Source organism: Heloderma suspectum, chromosome 1 (assembly GCF_057233095.1).
Source record: "Heloderma suspectum isolate Gila_16-S chromosome 1, 16-S_ref, whole genome shotgun sequence".
NCBI lineage: Eukaryota > Metazoa > Chordata > Lepidosauria > Squamata > Helodermatidae > Heloderma > Heloderma suspectum.
In genome coordinates this window covers 298107193-298127132 of record NC_139458.1, presented here as the reverse complement: position 1 = coordinate 298127132, position 19940 = coordinate 298107193, and the positions used below count along the sequence as shown (strand labels likewise).

Below are 19940 nucleotides of genomic sequence, written 5' to 3'. Positions count from 1 at the left end.
AAGAGTGATATATTGCAAGTAGTTCTTTCCAGCTTTGAGCTGCTTTAAGAATCCCTGAGCTTGAAAAACCAACACCACAACATCTGGAGCATTCATAGCCCTTCTAGCCTTGCACTTTTCTATTTACAGCTCCAGGGCTGGCCCTGCCATTAAGCTGTGTGAGGCAGAAGATTGTGGGGTATCAAGGGGCAATTATAATGAATTGCCAGTTATTTAGTTTTTATTCTGTTTTTACTACTGGGGGACACCATTTTGAGTTTCTGATTCAAGTACCAAATTATCTTGGATCTCCTGTTCACTTCCCCTCTGTTTCAATGGTACTTGCACAGGAGACATTCACGGTGGATTGCTCTCACAATCTGAGGTTTGAGTTACATTTGGGAAACTAAGGAATGGCTTACATAATAAGCATTTGTTAATATACAGGAAGGATATGCACTTCTTTTAAAAAGAAAAAAGAAATCACAGTTAGACTTCAATAGTCAAGAAGGAGCAGGCAGGGGATGAGAAGCCCCAAGAACTTAACTGCGTATCCTCCTACTGCACTAGTTTGAAGGACTAATTCTCCTAGCTTCATACTGACATGATTGGTACGTGGGCTGGCATCACAGTACTTTGTGTAGCGGGCTATTAGTCCTCTACAGATCTGACAAAAATAGACAGCTCAAAGATGAGCTAATATGCACTAATTTCTCCTTGGGACTGCTAATAGTTTGCAAAACAGATAAATGTACACCAGTGGCGTAGTGGATCCAGGACTTGCAGGGACTCAGCGCTGGCACTTGTTTATTAGCACGGATGCTGATGTCATCTGCCATCTCCCTCCAGATTCCTTTTCCTCTGAGCTTAGCTGTAGTCCTCACAGTAGCTGGGGCGGGGTACGGGGGTGGGGGGGCAGGGTCAGAGAATGAATTTTCCCAGTTACAATATATTGTTCCTGGTTGTAATGCAAAGTATTTTGGCGTGGCTTGCTCTTGAATGGCCAATTAAGCATTACAAAATACCTGTTCCTGGTGGAAATAAAACTGCTAGGCAGGGATGGTGCAGGTGTCCAGTTGGGGCTCGCAGCTCAGCAATTTCTCACTGGCTCAGCCCCCTGGGTGCCAGTCCATAGATCCCCAGGTTTGCCTGACTCAGTGTGCACCGATGCAGGCAAGGTCATGGTTTTCTGCTGCCTGCCAACCCCTCGTACTCTCCTTCCTTGCAGGGAGAGAACCAGGGGTTGGCAGGTGGTGATGGGGACTCCAGTGACCACCATTTTGTGCAGAATGGCAGCTAAGGTTTCGGTAAATCCCCATTTTGCACAAGTGGCAGCTATAAATAGGGCCATTTATGCAAAATTACTTGCATAAATGGCCCTATTTACAGCCACCATTTGCACAAAATGGGTATTTGCTAAACAGGCCTAGCTGCCATTCTGTACCAAATGGCAGCCACTGGAGTAGCTGGATGCCGCATCCCGTGTGCCTGTGAACCGTCTGGCAGCTCGCCCCATGCACTGAACAGGGTCAGGTGGCCAGCGGGGGTTCAGCAAGCAGCGTCCAAGGCAGCCCATGTGAGTTGAGCCATCCCTACTACCAGAACTCGTTTGTTGATATGGACCACCACAGCTGCCTGCAGTTTTTGAGTCTCCTTGGGAGTGTGGCTACGGGGACTGCCGTGATAAGCACCTGTGCTTCAAAATTTACCACAACACCATTGATGTGCACTGATGTAAGTCTTTAGAATAGGGCCAAGCAGTACTGTCTGGCAGACTAACAGTGTAATCCTATACATGCCTATTCAGATGTAAGCCCCGTTGTATTCAAGTAAATGAGTATAGGATTATAACCTAATTCATTAAACAAAAGTATGGCTTTGGTTGCAAGTACTAAACTCGAATAGACTCTGAAGGAATGCTTAAAAGAAAAAAAAGCCCTCTAAATATAACCTTTGTAATAATCTACATATAGTAGGAGCTTGTATAGTGGTTTACTGGTAGTCTACCAGCTTCCACCACATTGCATCACTGCATGAGGGAAGGGGGACTGACATTCTCACTGGAGAACATTGCAAGGTGGCAGAGACATGGGCGTTGCTACTTCAGCATTGCAGGTGTGCCTGCTGTGGGCCACTGACATCATGGCCAATGCTTTTTTTCTTGCTCTTAAGCTCTTGACCTAGTTAATTGCTGTTTGATTACCAAAGCAATCACCTATTCAAATATTGGTATGGTATTGAAGTTGGAAATGGTAACCAGGTGGGAACATGTTTAAAACATCCATGTTAAAATTCGGAACATCTAATAAAGGCCATTTAAGAAGTATTTTCTCACGTAACTTGTAATGGATTTTTAAAAATTAGTTACACCAATTCTGTAAGTGGAGAAGACTTTAACACTCCACAATTATTTAAAAAGAAAGATAGCACATTTACTTAAATAAAGCCCAGCAACACTCAAAATGTATCCACTAAGTTTTTATTTTAAAAATCGTATTTCAAATACTTTAGCACTGGTACTGCCATGATAAATGGCAAGAGAGACCCATTTATAGCCTTGTGTGTCAAACTGTGGAGAACCTGGGTCTTTGGGTGGGGCCTGGACACTAGGGCAAACCCACCCTTATCCCCAAACGTGGAGGATTCCCCTCACCATTGGGTAATATCTCCCTTCACTTCCGCTGCCACCATTAAACTACACCCCTTTTATTTAACATATGCCTTTTCCCTTAAGGTCATTAGGCATGAGGTGCCAGAAAGGCAAATAAAAATGGTATTTTATTAAAAAGAAAACAAGAAAGCTTATTACTTTAACAATGTTGTTAGTACTGTTAAACAGGGTTCCTAGACAGTTACTTTTACCACCAATCAGATGATAGAAGCCCCAGTTCCTATGCCTAACCAAACTTAAGCCAACTCCCCTATCAAGCTCCACCCCAGTTAAATCACAGGCCTAACATGAAAGCTTGAAAGGCAGTCTTCTCCCGGGTGGGGGCTTCCACCTGAAACCTTCAACACTGTTCACCAGGCTTCTCTTGAAGCCTTCAGTCTGGTCCAGGAGCTGCTCAGTCTTCAGACTCCCGCCACCAGCTGTCACTCAGGCTTCAGCTCTTTCCTCTTAGGTTGTTCCAAGGTCTTCCTCTCCATTCTTGCAGATTTGCTTCAGCTTCTGCCTCACGTGCTCTCAACTCAGTCTCCTGGGCCCTGTTTCCACAACAACGGAAGGAGAAGGGAGGAGTGGTTCACCTGCATTTTTGTAGGAGATGCTTTTGGTCCGGGCAGGGCTCCATGAGGGTGTACATCACACCATTCTAAGTGGCTTCCCACAACTTACTTCCGGGTTGGGTGGGGGGGTTTGGAGTGAAGGTCCAGGGGCTGCTCAACCAGTAAGAGAGGCTTCCCTCGCCCTCCAGGCTCCGTAAAGAAGGTGCAGAGTAGTTACTTCCCCTTGTGCGCATTTGTAAGACAAGCCTCCCAACGAACCCCAAGCGTCATTGAACACAATGGGTATTACTTCTGAGTAGACACACATATGCTTGTACTGGGAAAGACAGGGGGAGAACACAGGGATGGGAAACCAGCCCCCTTTCTAACCAAACTGATAATGCACAGGATCTCTGTAATGAAGCTGTGAATCAGTTACTTCCTAAGGCAATAAAGCAGACAACAGAGAATTGGAGCCTCGAGATCACGCTTAATTGCACTTGGGGAATTGGGCTTTAAACTTTGCCATCTCAATTGAGGTGGGGGCTCCGTAAGTACTGATGATTCAGCACAATGGGAGTTACTTCTGGGGAGACACTAATGGGTTTGTTGTGAGAAATTTATTTTTATTTTTATTATTATTTATTATTAAATTTATTAATCGCCCATCTGGCTGGTCACCCAGCCACTCTGGGCGATGTACAACACACCATAAAACAATTTAAAACAATAAAATTCTACCATAATTTTTTTAAAAAAATACCCTAACCCATCCCAAATGCCTGCCTGAACAACCACGTTTTTAATGCACAACGGAAGCTCATTAAAGAGGGGGCATGATGGAGTTCCCTAGGGAGGGAGTTCCACAGAGTGGGGGCCACCACAGAAAAGGCCCTCTCCCTCGTCCCCACCAGTCTAGCTGTCCTGGCTGATGGGACAGAGAGAAGGCCATCCGAGGCTGATCTTGTTAAGCGGCCTGTCTGGTGTTGCTGGAGGCGCTCCTTAAGATAGGCTGGGCCGGAACCATATAGGGTTTTAAAGGTCAAAACCAACACCTTGAATTTGGCCCAGAAAACAACTGGTAACCAGTGCAACTCCTTCAGCACTGGAGTGATGTGATCTCGCCGGCGGCTGCCTTTAATCAGGCGAGCCGCCGCGTTCTGTACCAGCTGCAGCTTCCGAACCGTCTTTAAGGGTAACCCCACGTAGAGCGCATTACAGTAGTCTAAACGAGAGGAGACCAGGGCATGTACTACCGATGGGATCAGATGGTCGGGAAGGTAGGGGCGCAGCCGCCGTATCAGATGGAGTTGATACAGCGCTGTCCGGCTCACAGCTGACACCTGAGCCTCCATGGACAGCTGGGAGTCCAAAATGACCCCCAGGCTGCGGACCTGGTCTTTCAAGGGTAGCCGTACCCCATTCAACAGCAGGTCAACATCCCCCAGCCTCCTCTTGTCTCCCACCAAAAGTACCTCGGTCTTGTCAGGGTTCAGCTTCAGGTTATTCCTCCCCATCCAGCCACTCACCGTCTCCAGACATTTGGACAGGGATTCTACGGCCAACCTTGGTGAAGATTTGAATGAGAGGCAGAGCTGCGTGTCATCCGCATATTGATGACACTGCACCCCAAACCTCCTGATGATAGCCCCAGCGGCTTCACATAGATGTTAAATAGCATCGGGGAGAGGATGGAACCCTGTGGCACCCCACAAGTACGTGGCCACGGGTCCGAAACCTCCTCTCTCAGTGCTACCCTCTGGTACCTGCCGGAGAGGAAGGACCGGAACCACCGCAATACAGTGTCTCCAATGCCCAACCCCTCCAGGCGGTCCAGGAGGATACCGTGGTCAACGGTATCAAAAGCCGCTGAGAGGTCGAGGAGAACAAGGAAGGAGCATTCACCCCTATCCAGAGCCCTCCTCATATCATCCACCAAGGTGACCAAGGCCGTTTCTGTCCCATGCCCAGGCCTGAAGCCCGACTGAAATGGGTCTAGATCATCAGTTTCTTCCAAGTGTGCCTTCAACTGCACCGCCACCACCCGCTCAATCACCTTGCCCAAAAATGGCAGATTTGAGACTGGGCGAAAGTTGTTCAGAACTTGAGGATCCAAGGAGGGCTTCTTTAAGAGCCGTCTTATCACTGCCTCCTTGTGGGCTGATGGCATCACGGTGTTCACCACCGCCTTGATCCCCTCACCCAGTCTCTCTCTGCAGCTCATAATGAGCCAAGATGGGTAAGGATCAAGTAAGCAGGTGGTCGGCCTTACAGATGAAAGCACCTTGTCCACTTCATCAGGAGGAAGAAGCTGGAACTGATCCCACAAAACCGGTTTGCCACAGGCCGCCTCTTGCTCACTAACTGTATCCACAGTGTGCAGAGTAACACACCTAATCTGATCAATTTTATCTGCAAAGTGCCTTGCCAAAGCCTCACAGGAGGCCTTAGAATGCTCCAGTGGTTCCGGAGCCACAGGACCGACCAGGCTCCGGACCACTTGGAACAGCCTCCTGGGACAGCACTCTGCAGACGTGATAGAGGCAGCATAATATTCCTTTTTTGCTGCCTTCACTGCCACATGATAGGCTGAAGATACAGCTCTAGCCCGTGTCTGTTCGTCTTTGGAGCTAGACTTCCGCCACCGGCGCTCTAGCCATCTCACCTCCTGTTTCAGAGCTCGTAACCGCGGATTGAACCATGGTGCAGTCCGAGCCCTGTTCAGGGGGAGAGGGCGTTTCGGAGCCACCTGATCTAATGCCCCAATGATTGCGGCATTCCAGCCACCCACCAGGGTCTCGACCGAGTGGCCGTTGGCATGCCCCAGAGAATCCCCAAGCGCGTTCAGGAATCCATTTGGATCCATAAGACGCCTGGGGCGGACCATTTTAATGGGTCCTCCACCCCTGCGGAGGGGTTGTGGAACCGAGAAGTCCAACATCACCAGATAGTGATCTGACCATGACAAGGGGGTGGTGGATATACCCCCGACTTCCAGATCACTCCCCGCTTCTCCAGAAACAAACACAAGGTCTAGTGCATGACCGGCTACATGGGTGGGCCCAGTTAGAATATGGTGCAGCTCCCAGGAGGCCATGGTCTCCATGAAGTCCCGAGGTGCTCCTGTGAGGATGGCCTCCGAATGTACGTTGAAGTCCCCCAACACCAGTAAGTTAGAAAGAGAGTAGTAAACACAAAGATGGAAACCAGCCCCCATTTTAACCCACAGGATCTCTAAAACAAAGGCTCGAAGTAGTTACTTCCTAAGGCAATAAAGCAAACAATGGAGAATTGGAGCCTTGAGATCACACTTTACAATGAAAGTGTACTGGGCTTTAAACTGTGCCATTTCATTTGAGGGGATCTCCGTAAGTACTGATGTGGACATTCAGAGGGCAAGCCTCATTGACTACAATGGGAGTTACTTCTGGGGAGACACTAATTGGTTTCTTCAGGGATGGGAAACACACAGGAAACACCCCTTGACTGGGGTCATGGTGAAAGGCACACCCCTGGGCAGGGCTAGCATACCTGAGTTCAATGCAGGGGTGGGGGCACATAGCAACTATACTGGGGAGAACCCGACTTGAGGAAAAGAATCAGACTTTAAGCAGTCTCAGGAAATCCAGTTTCTCCCTGATAAGCTCAGGGGTGGCCTCAACATGACCTCAACATGCAGCCGGCTCGGAGTAACTTGATGTCAGGGTGGAAACTGAGCCCATAGAGCCCCAGAGCAGTTCTGATTCTGAGGAGGAACAGCAATCCATGGGAGAGGAGCTCGCTCATCTCTCACAAGCACAGCAGCTGGCAGAGATTCCTTCTGCCAGCATTCCTGGGAGAGATAGTGACCCTGGCAGCGAGAGAGCGCTGGAGGGAGGCTTGCTGGATGCTTGGCACAGACGAAGGGAGCGACGACAGATGGAGGGCGCAGAAAGGAGGCATTCCACTCGTTTGGTGCTCAAACAATGGTCGCGTCCCGAGGACCCAAGGGAAAGAGGGAGGATCTCTCCCTAGCCCATAAGTTCAGGGTCTTTCCATGGTTCTCCTTCAAACGGGGACCAACTGCCTTACCTGGAGCTAAGGCTACTCTGCTATCTTTCCCCAGTGCTGTTCCTTGCTTTGTCGCTAGTGATTAGTATCTGAAAGAGTCATTAAGGAATAAAGTCTCGGAAAGAATCCTTGTCGTCTGTGTCCTGAGTTGGCTATTGGTGGGAACTGCAAGAGGCAGCTAGGGCGCTCCTGACACTCCCTGGTGGAAACACCTGCCTGGTCTTGTAGCTGCTCTTCCTCCTGTCCTGGCTGATGTCTTCTTCAGGCTTCCTAGCCGCTCACAAAGCCCCTTCCCCATGCAGCTCTCCAGTCAGACTCCCCCTGTCAGACTCTCCACAGCTCCTTATATTCATTCTAGTCAGAACCCTCCAGCCAATCAGCTTTGGGGTGGCCAACATTACATGACCCTATCTCTGTGTAAACTTTTGACCAATATTTCTTTAGACATCTTCAGAACGTTCAGTTATTCCCCAATCAGATGGTACCACTTTCAATCCTACCTTCCCACATAAACAGAGAGAACCAGGATTCATTTTCACCTCCTAGTAGTAACAGTAACTGACAGTTTCACAGTACACCAGAGAGCTTTGGCTATTGGGCGGTATAGAAATAAATAAATAAATAAATAAATTTACAATGCAATTCCCCTCAAGCCTGGAATACAACGCATGCATTTTTCTTCTGCTGTTAACCCCTTCAGACCTTCAGTGGCTGAAATAAAACATCAATTAAACTTTTACCTCAGTTTTACCTGAGTTTCTTCACACAAGCATAATAATGTATTAGTTTATTGTTTGTTTATTATATCTGTATCCTCCCCACCTACAAGAACTGCCAGGAAGCATAAATGGTTGTTCCCCATTTTGTCCTCATAACCATCCAATGAAGTAAGTGAAAGATATGACTCAACCAAGGGCTTGCCAGACAAGGTTTGAATTAAACCCAAGTTTTCCCAATCTAAGTCCAACACTCTGGATTTGATCCAGAGCAGTCCTTCCTCAAATGAAAGGAGTATTTCTTTTAGTGCAGGGGCAGGCAACTTGTGGCCCTCCAGATGTTTTGGCCTACAACTTCAATCAGCCCTAGCCAGCACAGTGAATAGTGAAGGATTGTAAACCAAACATGTGGAAATCTGCAAGTTATTCACCCCTGTATTAGTGGAAGGTCCCCTGCTGTTTGCAATCCAGCAGAGGTTTCCATTCATGGAAGGGGGGTGGAGTAGAGGCAATTTTCACTGATTTCCCCTTCCCTCTATAATCCCACACTATGCCTCCCATGCTGTTCAGAAGGTCTCTCAATTCTCTGGAGCAGATTTCAGGGGGAGGGGGGGCTCAAGAGGCTGCAGGGGAAGGGGGAATTGGTGTAAATTGCCTCCTGCTTAGCAGGAGCAGAACCATTCTGTAAGCAGATCCACTCACAGATGTCTGGATCTAACCATCTCTAAACTGTACCACGCTGGCTACTTAATTTTTGAGTGAGAAAAATACTACACCTTACTCTTTATCGTATTGTGGCCTTAGTGTATAACAGTGCAATCTTATACATGTCTGCTCAGAAGTGAATCCCATTAGTTCAACGAGGGTTACTTCCAGGTAAGTGGATATAGGATTGCAGCCTAGGTTTATGAAACATTTACTCCAGATTAGTTCTGCTGGAGTAATGGGACTGTTCAGATGTAGAATGGTTATGGGCTACAACCTAAAGTGCTGCCTTTCTCCTATATATTTTACAGTCTATCGTATCAGTCCAAAACACTAGCCAAGAAAAAGAAAAAAGAAAGACTCAAGTAAAAAAGTAGAACAATAAAAAAGGAAAACATCAAATATGGTGTTTCAAAGATTTCTTACTGATAAATGACAATCTTGGGTATGATCAAAGATATGGATTATCTTCTGTTGATATGGATTTCAGCATTCTTGTGTCTGAGCTAACTTCTGCAGTGAAAGCTGAACTGCACAAAGTGGTGTTGAGCACTTTCCCCAGTATTATGGTTCTTGTTGACATCAGGCTCAGTTTTCTCTCTCTGCCTCAATCTGTCTGGCTCAACTAGGGATGGGTGAGAATTTTGTTTCAGTTTGCTTTTGATGCGAATTTACCCAAATTCGCAAGTGTCTCCATATTCGAGTTGGAAAGAAATAGAGATTTTTAAAAGCTGAATGTGGAAGAAACCAAACTGGACAGATTTGTCCATCCAGGTTAAGGGCTTTGAGTGCTTAGCTCTTAAAAGTCTGGGTTTGAACCCCTGTGTATTCAACTAATTCATATTAGTACTGAATTAGCTTTGCCACCTCTTTATTCTGACAGGCTCCTCATCTGGCAGGCAGGTCCTTGTTGGGATTAGCTATAATTACTGAATTTGGCAAGTGCAGATAGGTGAAAATTTCATTGCAGTTTGGTTTTGATAAGAATTTACCAAAATTCACAAACTTCTTCATATTTGGGATGGAAGGAACTTCAGATTTCAAAATTTTTGAATGTGGTAATGTTTCAAAAGCCTCTTTTGGCCAGAGATGACAGTGGGACAAAAATAACAATAATCAAGTGATACAACAAAGAGATCATTTCCTGTGGTGTATCTTCTTCAGAACTGTTGTTTATATCAAGCTCTACTCCTATCATGCCCCGACTGGAGGAGTCCTCCTCAGAGGATGAGCTAGAGGCCACAGAAGCCCAGGGTACCCCAGACCAGGGACTGCCACCAGACCCACAGGAGCCCAAACCCTCGGGGGAAGTGGCTGCAGGGCCATCCCTGTGGAGAACGGGACTCCTCAGGAGTGGGCTATGGAAAGGGAGCTCTGATTGCTACAGCTGAGCTCTGGGTCGGGTCTGGCTGGCTTTAGGCTTGAAAGCCTTCATGGGAAACCTAGCTAGTGTTAGAACAACTTGGCTCATCCAGCTGCTGTGTACCTTACCTCCTGAATTGTGCCCTGTGACTGATGCTCTGTTTCCTGACCTTTTGGACTGCTCAACAACCCTGGTTCTGGACTGCGTAACGTACCCAATTGATTTACTGTGTTTGACCTCTTGCTTGTTATCTTGACTACTCCTGCTACTGCTTGATCCTTGTTGCCTGCCTGCCTGTGTTCTGACCTCTGTCACGATTCCCTTAGCCCCCACTTCACTTCAATGCCCAAACATACAAAGACGAGAGGCTTCAGTCCACAGCTTTTAATTCATTCCATCACAGAGCCATACAGATGCAAATTCTCAGAGAAACTCTCCATCTACAAGGAATGCCTTCAGGGGATCCAAATGGAATTTATGAGAGTTGCCCGCCGTTTGAAGAGGAAGGTGGTCTCGCTAGCCTAACTTAAGGGGGGGAGGTCTCTAAGCGCAGCGTCTCATGCAAGGCCAATCGGGTAGACCGTCTAGGTTCCGCCCCTGCCTTCTCTCTCTTTGCTCTGTGCCTGCACCTGGCATCTATTAGGTTAATCTCCTATTCGCTGCCTCTCATGGGTGGGCGGTGTGAGGAGGGACCCTCAAGCTCAGCCATCTGTACGTTTGTAACTTGAGAAGTCGGCCTACTGATATCTGGACTAGCCTGGGAACACACCTCCCCCATGTCTGATGATTCTCCTTCAGAATCTGAACTGCTATCCCACTCCCTGCACTCAGAAACACCCCTGACAACCTCTGCCTGGAGTTTGACCACTCCTACTTTAGGTTAAACTTCCTTGGACTGAAACTTGTGTGCTTGACCATTTGCTTGTGAACGTGACTACTCTATTGCATCGCTCCTTGTACTTGCTTGCAAACAGCCAAGATGATCTAGAGCAGGACAGCTCCCAATGACACCAGGAATCTAGGGCTGTACCAAAATAAATAGCTGGGATAAAACTGCTCTCCGCCCATGTCATTCAGCCCATGTCATTCAATAATATACAAGAAGCAAATAGCCTCCTCCAAGATTCAGCTGCTTTATTTGCTGCTAACCCAGCATTTTAAAGCAGCAAAGTCAGCCAGGAGGCATCTCTGATATCAAACCCCATCAGATCAGACCCAGGCCAGCAGGTGGAGTGTAAGCGGGGAAAGCACTCAGTTAAGGACCCTGTCTCTCCCCTCTTCTCTCCCAGCAATAACAATAATAAATGATTATTCAGTGCTTTCAAAACAAAGTTATGTTGAATAAATATGGGTCCTGCTCATATGATCAATGGAGAATAGATAAAGGCAACAGATAAAAGAAAATGGGGTGGTATAATGTTAAGAGCCAGGGCAAATAAAAGCAAAGATGTCTTCAAATGCTACTTAAAAACAACATTGATGGAGAGATGGAAATGTTCTAACACCCATAGTTAGGATCATTCCTAAGATGAGGAATAGCAAAAGGAAAAGGGTACAAGTGAGATACTGTAGCACTAGAATATTAAGAATGAGAGGGTATATAAAGAGGTAAGAGGACACAAAGGCAAGCATCTAGGAAAACAAAACAGCAGAAAAAATAAGAGAAAAATGGGTGAAACAGAAATAAAGCACACAAGCAAAGTTGCATAATTTAAAACAAACAGAAGTATTTGTATGTCAGATATCATTATAACAATCTAGTCTAGAGAATATAAAGGGATGAGAGCAAAGCCTTCTGCAGTATCAATTGAAAGAAATGAACAAAGCTCAGATATATTTAAGTGAGAAATAACAAGATTTAGCTGTAGCAGAAGGATCACAGAGCAAAACCTAAACTTTCAAATTATGAATTTATGAGGAAGAGAAATAGATACTGATTCCCCAAAAGAAAAAAAAAAAGAAGTTAAAAGAAACAAGAAGTCAAGTTAATTAGCTAGCAGTGTGATCCAGTGCATGTTGACTCAGCAGTAAGTCCTGCTGAGTTCAATGAGACCTACTCCCTAATCAGTGGGTTTAGGATTGTAGCCTAAATCAGAAGAATCCAGAGAAAGTTTTTAAGAATAGGAGACAGGATAGATGATTTAAAAGTAGTATAGGGGCAAAAGAAATTGAAATTATGATGAAAATATTAAACTGAAAATATGATGAACAAGAAGAATAGAAGAAGGAACACTTCAGAAGAAGAGAAGGTATAGGGTTAGAAAAACATGAAGTTTCTTTAGAAGATGAAAAGAGAAAAGTGATAAAGGAAACAGTTACAGGCAAAAGAAGAATTAAAAAGGTGGACTGAAAGGACAAATCTGTAGAAACAAAAGAAACAAGAGAAGCAATCATCAATCAAGAGAAAAGTAAAATCTTGAGGAAAAAGAGAAGGAGAAATATAAAGAAGAGAATTACAGTAGAAGACTATGGTGGGGTGAGGAGAAATATGGCTAAATAAGCATAGAAAAGAAATTTGATTTAGCAGAAGACAACATTTGAATGTGATTAGAACATAAACCAATAATGAATAAAAGATAAAGAGAATGAGATTTCAATTGAGATTTCAGTTTAAATTGAGATTTCAAGTTCAAGACAGTAGATAACAGAGAGAAGGGGAGCCAAGGTGGGGAAGATGGTGGACAACAAACACAATAATAAGGAAGCAAAATGGTGAATCACAGTATACAAGAGGAAACTGCAGTCCACTTAACCTGACAGAGTATAAGAACAGGACTTGGGTGGGGGAGCAAAAGTGTCAACTGAATGTGTATAATGAAAAGGAAATATAGGAGAAAGAGAGAAAGAAGGGGAATAAAGAAAAGTAAGGGTACGGAAGATGAGACAATGGGAAGAATGAAGCTGTAAAATCACTTTCAGAACAAGATATTATAGACAAATCAAAAATATGACCAGCTGAATAGGGAGAAGAAGAGGAACGCTCTAATAACCCCAAAGAGTAGGGATGCTTCCAGATTAGGCTTTTATGATGCTATCACCCTGACTTATTCACAGAATTTTATGGGGGGTCCAGATGACATCATCTTCAGCTCAAAACTCTCCTGAGTTTCCCTACAATCATTCAAAGAAAAGGAATGTATGTGTGGGAAATTCATGAAGATCACAGGCAAGACAAAATGAGTCAAAAAGCAACAAGAAGTGCTTATACAGACAATACTTTCAGTCATCCTGGAAAAATGCTAGAAGTTAGTTAATTAAAAACCTAGGGTCCAAAAACAAGTGCATGAGCTTTCTCATACTCACATATGGAAAGGAAAAGATATGCAACCGTCTTTGCAATAACAGCAACTAGCAAACCAGATGCATATACTAAATTCCAAGGCATGTGTCAGGTGTTTTCTTTCCTGTAGTTGTTTATGGAAAACCCATGCACACATCAAGACCACAGCCAAATTTAACCTAGGATTCCAATTTAAAAAATGGCAATTGGATTTCTACTCTTCTCTGGTGATATTGCTGTAATTTCTAAGGACGTTATCCACAGCTGAAAGCTTACCTATTACACAGAATGGTTTCCTTGCAAATCGCAACCTTCCTTGCCATCCACGGTATCGACAACAGCAGCCAGCAGACCAGATGCGTACGATAAATTCCAAACCAAAGACAATGATCATGACAGACTCCTAAGAGGGGACAAATAAGAAACACAGCTGATAGATTCAGCAGCATAGAAAACACAAGCCAATTAATCTCAATCAGCTGAAATGCAATTGCATTCTTAAAAAATATGAAATACATTGCACACGACATCCAGAATTTTATTTTCACACAATACCTACATACACACAGTATAAGGCTGTAGGTGGAAGATTACAAACCAATCCTACTCATAGAAAATTAGCTCATCAGGGAAAGTGAAAGGCTTATCCCCTTCCCAAAGCACCAAGGCCCAATCCAAATCCACCCCTCCCCCAGGTAATTTTCACGAAATAAAAAGGTGTCAGGTTATCTGATCACAGAACTCCAATGTCATGGGTAGTTTGGCCCATCAATTAGAGCCAGACAATCCCCAGCCCCAGCCCAAGAATTAAATATGGTATGATACTGAGCAGTATCATTGCTTGTAGTGTAAACATATTTCACCACCACAGCATGCATTCTACAGTTGTCTCCGATCAAACAGGTTTTTCAGGCTTTTGTAGTGTTTCAAAGCCCTGCAAAATTGACCAGATACGATAGGTGGAGTAGGAGAAAGTAGTATAGGCCTGACTCTACAATTAGGCAGGATAAGGAAGCTGCCTTAAGTGGCAAATCTGGGATATAATTAAAAGGACGCATTAAAAAATATTATTCATTTTATTGTTTTTTTTATCACCATAGGTCACAGCATTTGGATTTTCTGCCTTGGGAACTAGAACTTGTTGGGCTGTCTCAGATATAGGGCACAATCCTATGCATGTTTAGACAGAAAAAAGTACTACAACTCTCAGCATTCCCCAGCCAGCATGCTGAGAGTTGTAGGACTTTTTTCTATCTAAACATGCATAGGATTGTGCCCTTAGTGGTTGCATTCAGAGGTTACATTCTCCAGTCCTCTGAACCACAGTTAGAGAATGTGATGTCAGAATGCAATCAGCGGGCCAGTTCGCACATAACGCTAAGTCATCATAGGTTAATTAACCTGCAGGACTTTGCGGCATGCACCAGTTGCCATTTTGAATATGCAAGCCATGGCACACCAACCTAGGTGGCGTGGGTTATGCAGGGGTTAAACAAACCTTTGAGAACTCTAGAACAACTGTTCTAGGGTTTTGCGAGGGCTATTTAACACTCGCATAATCCACGCCGCCTGGGTTCACACAACACAACAAGCCATGGTGCACACCTGTCATGGCTTACATATCAAAATGGTGGCCAGCTTGCACCATGAAGCCCCACAGGTTAATTAACCCATGGTGGCTTAGCATTATATACAAACCAACTTAGTGTGTATATTATGGGAAACAGTGGCAGTATTATGCCACCTTTAAATCACTTTTAAAAAGTAGTTTTCACCAGCCTTAGTGTTTGTGGAATTCTCTGATGGAGACTTACCAAATGCTTTGCCCATCTCCGAAGCATTCTAAAGCCCTTTTTATTTGACCAACCTTTCAATGATCAGTGCTAGTTTGGACGGTGGAGCTTTAGTACTTTTGGGAGGGGGGTAATTTTAAAATATTGTTACTTATCCTGAGGCCTCACAATAGGATGTTAGAAATTTATATAATACCCAAGATAAGAACCAATATATTGAAAACAGATATGGTGTTATAACCTTCACAGAAAGCAACTTCCAGGATATCACTGTTACACTATATTGGTTTGAAATGATTAAGGGTTCATGAGCTAACTGTAGCAGACTAAAGTACTTGAAAAAGCTTATTAAGCAGTTTGTCAAAGAAACAGAGGATAAGATTTATATTTTATTTGGCAGGTAAAAACATTTCCCTGTCCAGGATAAAGCTGTTCTATGTCCGCTGGCTCATTTTTTATCCATACAGGACGGGGACTGGTATGGTACCAGATTAGTAAGTAAGCATTAAAAATAAATTAAACACAGGAATATTTGCAAAGAAAGTGGTGACCCACGTTTTATTTCTCCCCACCCCCTGCCATACATCACTCATATTTTTACTCTGTAAGAAACTTCCTTAAGTAGCTGACTGTTCCACCTTTGCTACCATAGTGCAACACTTATTTGTTCCTTAGACAATAGGAAAGGAACCCCAGTTGCATACATTATAGCATTTCCCCCTCAAAATGCTTGACAGTCTTTTTTTGTATTGTCCTTGTGGCGGTGAAGCTTCTGACACTGATTGGATAAGCTGGAGCAAACGAGTCCAATTTATAAACATTCCACAGAATTCTCTGCAAACATCTCAATACTGTTGGAATCTCTCCGGAGGAGACAGGAAACTGAGGGAAGAGGGGGCTCTACAGAAACCTCATAGCACTTAAGATCAGGAGAGGTTGGATGTTATTGAATGAGGGAGGCAGGATAGTTGAAGGAAGTGGGATAAATAGACACAATGGAAAACTATGACTGGTGGTAAGAGTTGAAGACACGAGAAATCAAAGAGAAAATATAAGTGAAACAAAACCTAACATAAGGCCTTGGAACAGATGGAGCTGTGCAATATTGGCAGGAAGAAAGTGGTCAAGCAAGGGAGAACTGGAGGGCGGGGCAATGTGGACCAGCCAGCCAAGGGGGCATTGGGTTGCTAAATCTACACATAACAGTTGTACCATTATCATACCATTACCATAACTATTGGTTCAAATGACACCAATGGGCACCAATAGTTATGATAACGGCATGAAAATGGTGTAACTGCTATGTGTAGACTCAGCCTATATCTACAGTCTTGACCCTAGCAGGGATGCTGCTCTTTTTAAGAGTTACACAATCTTCTGTCACTGCAGCACTGACTGTGATCTGCTAACCCAGCCTTCCCCAGCCTGGTGTCCTTCAGATGTTTTTGGATGTCAACTCCCATCACCCCCAGTGAGCATGGCCATTGGTCAGGAATGCTGGGAGTTGTAGCCTAAAACATTTGGGGGGCACCAGGTTGGGTAATGCTCTGCTGACCGAAGAAGGGTGACAAGGGCCAAGAAACAGGGGAATGAGGTTTGTGAGAACTGAATTTGACATACTGATTGAACTAAGCAGCCATTTCATTGGCTGCAGGCTTCTGGTTGTTAACATATTGTAGAACTCTAGGCCTATTCTGTGTCTTCTTATCATCATCATCATCATCATCATCCTCATCTCCTCCTCTATACCACCCAATAGCTGAAGTTTTCTGGGTGATTCACAACAACTCACAAGATAATAAAACAACGCATAAAATTTAAATATACAAAACGTAAAACAATTTAAACAGCTAAAAACAATTTCAATAAAATACTAGACTTAAAGACAGCTAACATAAATGCCCCATTATATGCCATTAAATGCCTGGGAGTGGAGGGCAGGCTTAATCTGGTACCAAAAAGATGTTACTGTTGGCACCAGACAGGCCTCAGTGGGGAGATCATTCCATAATCAGGGGTCACTACTGAAAAAGCCCTCTCTCTTGTTACCATCTTCCAAGCCTCCCTTGGAAGTAGCACTTGGAGGAAGGCCTCAGATGTTGATTGTAGTGTCCAGGAAGGTTCAACTACATCAGTTATTGCAGTCCTGAGCCGTGTAAGGCTTTATGCCTTAAAACCAGCACCTTGCATCAGGCCCAGAAACATACAGGCAGCCAATGCAAGCGGGCCAGAATTGGTGTAGATTAACCCCAGTTAATCTGGCTGCAGCATTTTGCAGAAGCTACAGTTTCTGAACAGTCTTCAAGGGCAGCCCCACGTACACTGCATTGCATTAATCTAACTTGGAGGTTACCAGAGCATAGAATACTGAAACCAAGTTATTCCTGTCCAGATAGGGGCATAGCTAGACCACCAGCTGAAGCTGGTAGAAGGCACTCCATGCCACTAAGGCCACCTGAGCCTCAAGTGACAAGAGATGGCTCCAGGAGAACTCCCAAGCTACAAACCTGTTCTTTCAAGGGGAGTGCAACCCCATCTAAGTTAAGCACCCTCCATCCGGTCAGAAGAACCACCCACTAACAGCATCTCAGTCTTGTCTGGCTGGATTAAGCTTCAGTTTATTAGCCCTCATCCAGTCCATTGTCACAGCCAGGCATTGATTTAGAACATCCATGGCCTCACCTGAGGAAGATGAAAAGGAGAAATAGAGCTATGTGTCATCAGCATACTGATGGCAATGAACTCCAGATCTCCAGATGACCCCACTCAGCAGTTTCATGTAGATGTTGAATAGAATGGGGGGCAAAACTGACCCCTGAGGAACCCCACACTGGAGAATCCACAGGGCCAAGCAATATTCCCCAAGCACCAACTTCTGCAGCCAGCCATCCAAGTAGGAGCAGAACCACTGCAATGCAGTACCCCACTCCTAGCTCACACAGTCACCCCAGGAGGATGCTATGGTCGATGGTATCAAAAGCTACTGAGAGATCCAGGAGTATCAACTAGGGGTGGATGAAAGTCACTTACCTTTTCTCGCAGCTTGTTCGCGGTGGGGGGGAGCGCTTCGCTGCTCCCCCCGCGAAGTTCAGGCCGGGGGGGGAGGCTTCCCGCCTCGCCCGGCTGAAATTCAGGCCAGGGGGGGAGGCTTCCCGCCTCGCCCGGCCGAAATTCAGGCCGGGGAGGAGGCTTCCCGCCTCGCCCGGCCGCGAACATGAAAGTAAAAAAAACAACAAAAAAACGTCCCCTGATAGGCTACGTGACGATTCACATAGCCTATCATGGCTAGATCTGGAAAGTCAGCCGTGATAGGCTACGTTAATCGTAACGTAGCCTATCACGGGTGACTTAAAAAAAAAAAAGCGCGTACGCGAATGGCGGCCCCCATAGGGAGCCGCCATTCGCGTTCCTTATTTAGTTGCTGTAGTCTACGTAAATGTTTACGTAGACTACGGCAAAAATAAGGGCAACGCAAATAGCGTTGCCCTTATTTTCGCCGTAGTCTACGTAAACATTTACGTAGACTACGGCGACCAAATAAGGAAGGGGAATGGCGGCTCCCTATGGGGGCCGCCATTATCCGTACACACTTTTTTTTTTTTTAAAGTCACCCGTGATAGGCTACGTGACGATTCACGTAGCCTATCATGGCTGGCTTTGCAAATCTAGCCATGATAGGCTACGTGAATCGTCACGTAGCCTATCAGGGGACTTTTTTTTTTTTCTTTGATTGCAATGGCGGGGGCGGCAGCCGGTCGAAAGACCGGCTGCCGCTCCCGTCCCGCTCGAACACCGGACGAACCGCCAGCCGGACCCGCCGCCGGGAGGGACATTCAGGGAAGGTAAGTCCCGTCCCGGGGGGGGGGGTGCGGGGTGTGGGGGGGGTGCGGAGAATTTCTCCCCAAAACTTGTTCGGGGGGCTGAACACGTTGGCGCTCGGCCCCCCGAAGTTTCGGGGAGAAATTCTCCACCATCCCTAGTATCAACAGGGTCACACTCCCCTTGTCCCTCTCCTGACATAGGTCATCATAAAGGGTGACCAAGGCTGTTTCCATGCCAAAACCCAGCTGAAATGGATCCAAATAATCATTCTTACCCACCACCTGCTCAAGGACCTTTCCCAGGAAAGGAACATTTGTCATTGGCCTAAAGTTGTTAAGATCTTCCAGATCCAGAGAGGATTTCTTCAGGGGTGGTCTCGCTGCTGCCTCTTTCAGATGGCATGAGAGCTTTCTCTCTCACAAGGAGGCATTAATCACCTCCCTGGCCCAGCCGGCTGTTCCCTCCCTGTTGTTTTTTATAAGGCAAGAGGAGCAAGGATCCAGTATGGAAGTGGTTGCATGAACCTGTCTCAGCACCTTGTTAATGTCCTCTAGCTGAGTTTCAGTTACTGAGGCCTGAGGATGCGGACAAGGTGCTTGGCCAAGTCCGATCGACCACTTGTGTGCTTGACCCTTGCCCTTCATGGCTTATTAAATCAAACAAGGAGGGGTTGTCCGGCTGGGTCCAGGAGGTTGTAAATTCCTCCTTGAGAGAGGGAGTGGTGCCTGCTGCTTTAAAAGAGGCAGTAATTAGACCACTCCTGAAAAAGCCTAACCTGGACCCAGAGGATGTTAACAATTATAGGCCAGTGGCCAACATCCCCTTCCTGGGCAAGGTGCTTGAGCGGGTGGTTGTAGGACAGCTCCAGGCACTCTTGAATGAAACGGATTATCTAGATCCATTTCAATCGGGCTTCAGGCCTGGTTTTGGAACGGAAACTGCCTTGGTCGCCCTGTGGGATGACCTCTGCCGGGAGAGGGACAGGGGGAGTGCGACCCTGTTGATTCTCCTGGACCTCTCAGCGGCTT

At 45.6% G+C, this 19940-nt stretch overlaps 1 protein-coding gene across 1 annotated transcript in view; it reads right to left on the bottom strand.

The window, feature by feature from the left end:
- The window catches only part of KCNQ5 (potassium voltage-gated channel subfamily Q member 5), a 485338-nt gene that overhangs the window by 61033 nt on the left and 404365 nt on the right, over positions 1 to 19940 (bottom strand). Inside the window, exon 3 of the mRNA XM_084826920.1 lies at positions 13574 to 13700. Within this exon, the coding sequence (XP_084683046.1) occupies positions 13574 to 13700 (127 nt within the window). The remainder of the gene's footprint in view (positions 1 to 13573; positions 13701 to 19940) is intronic.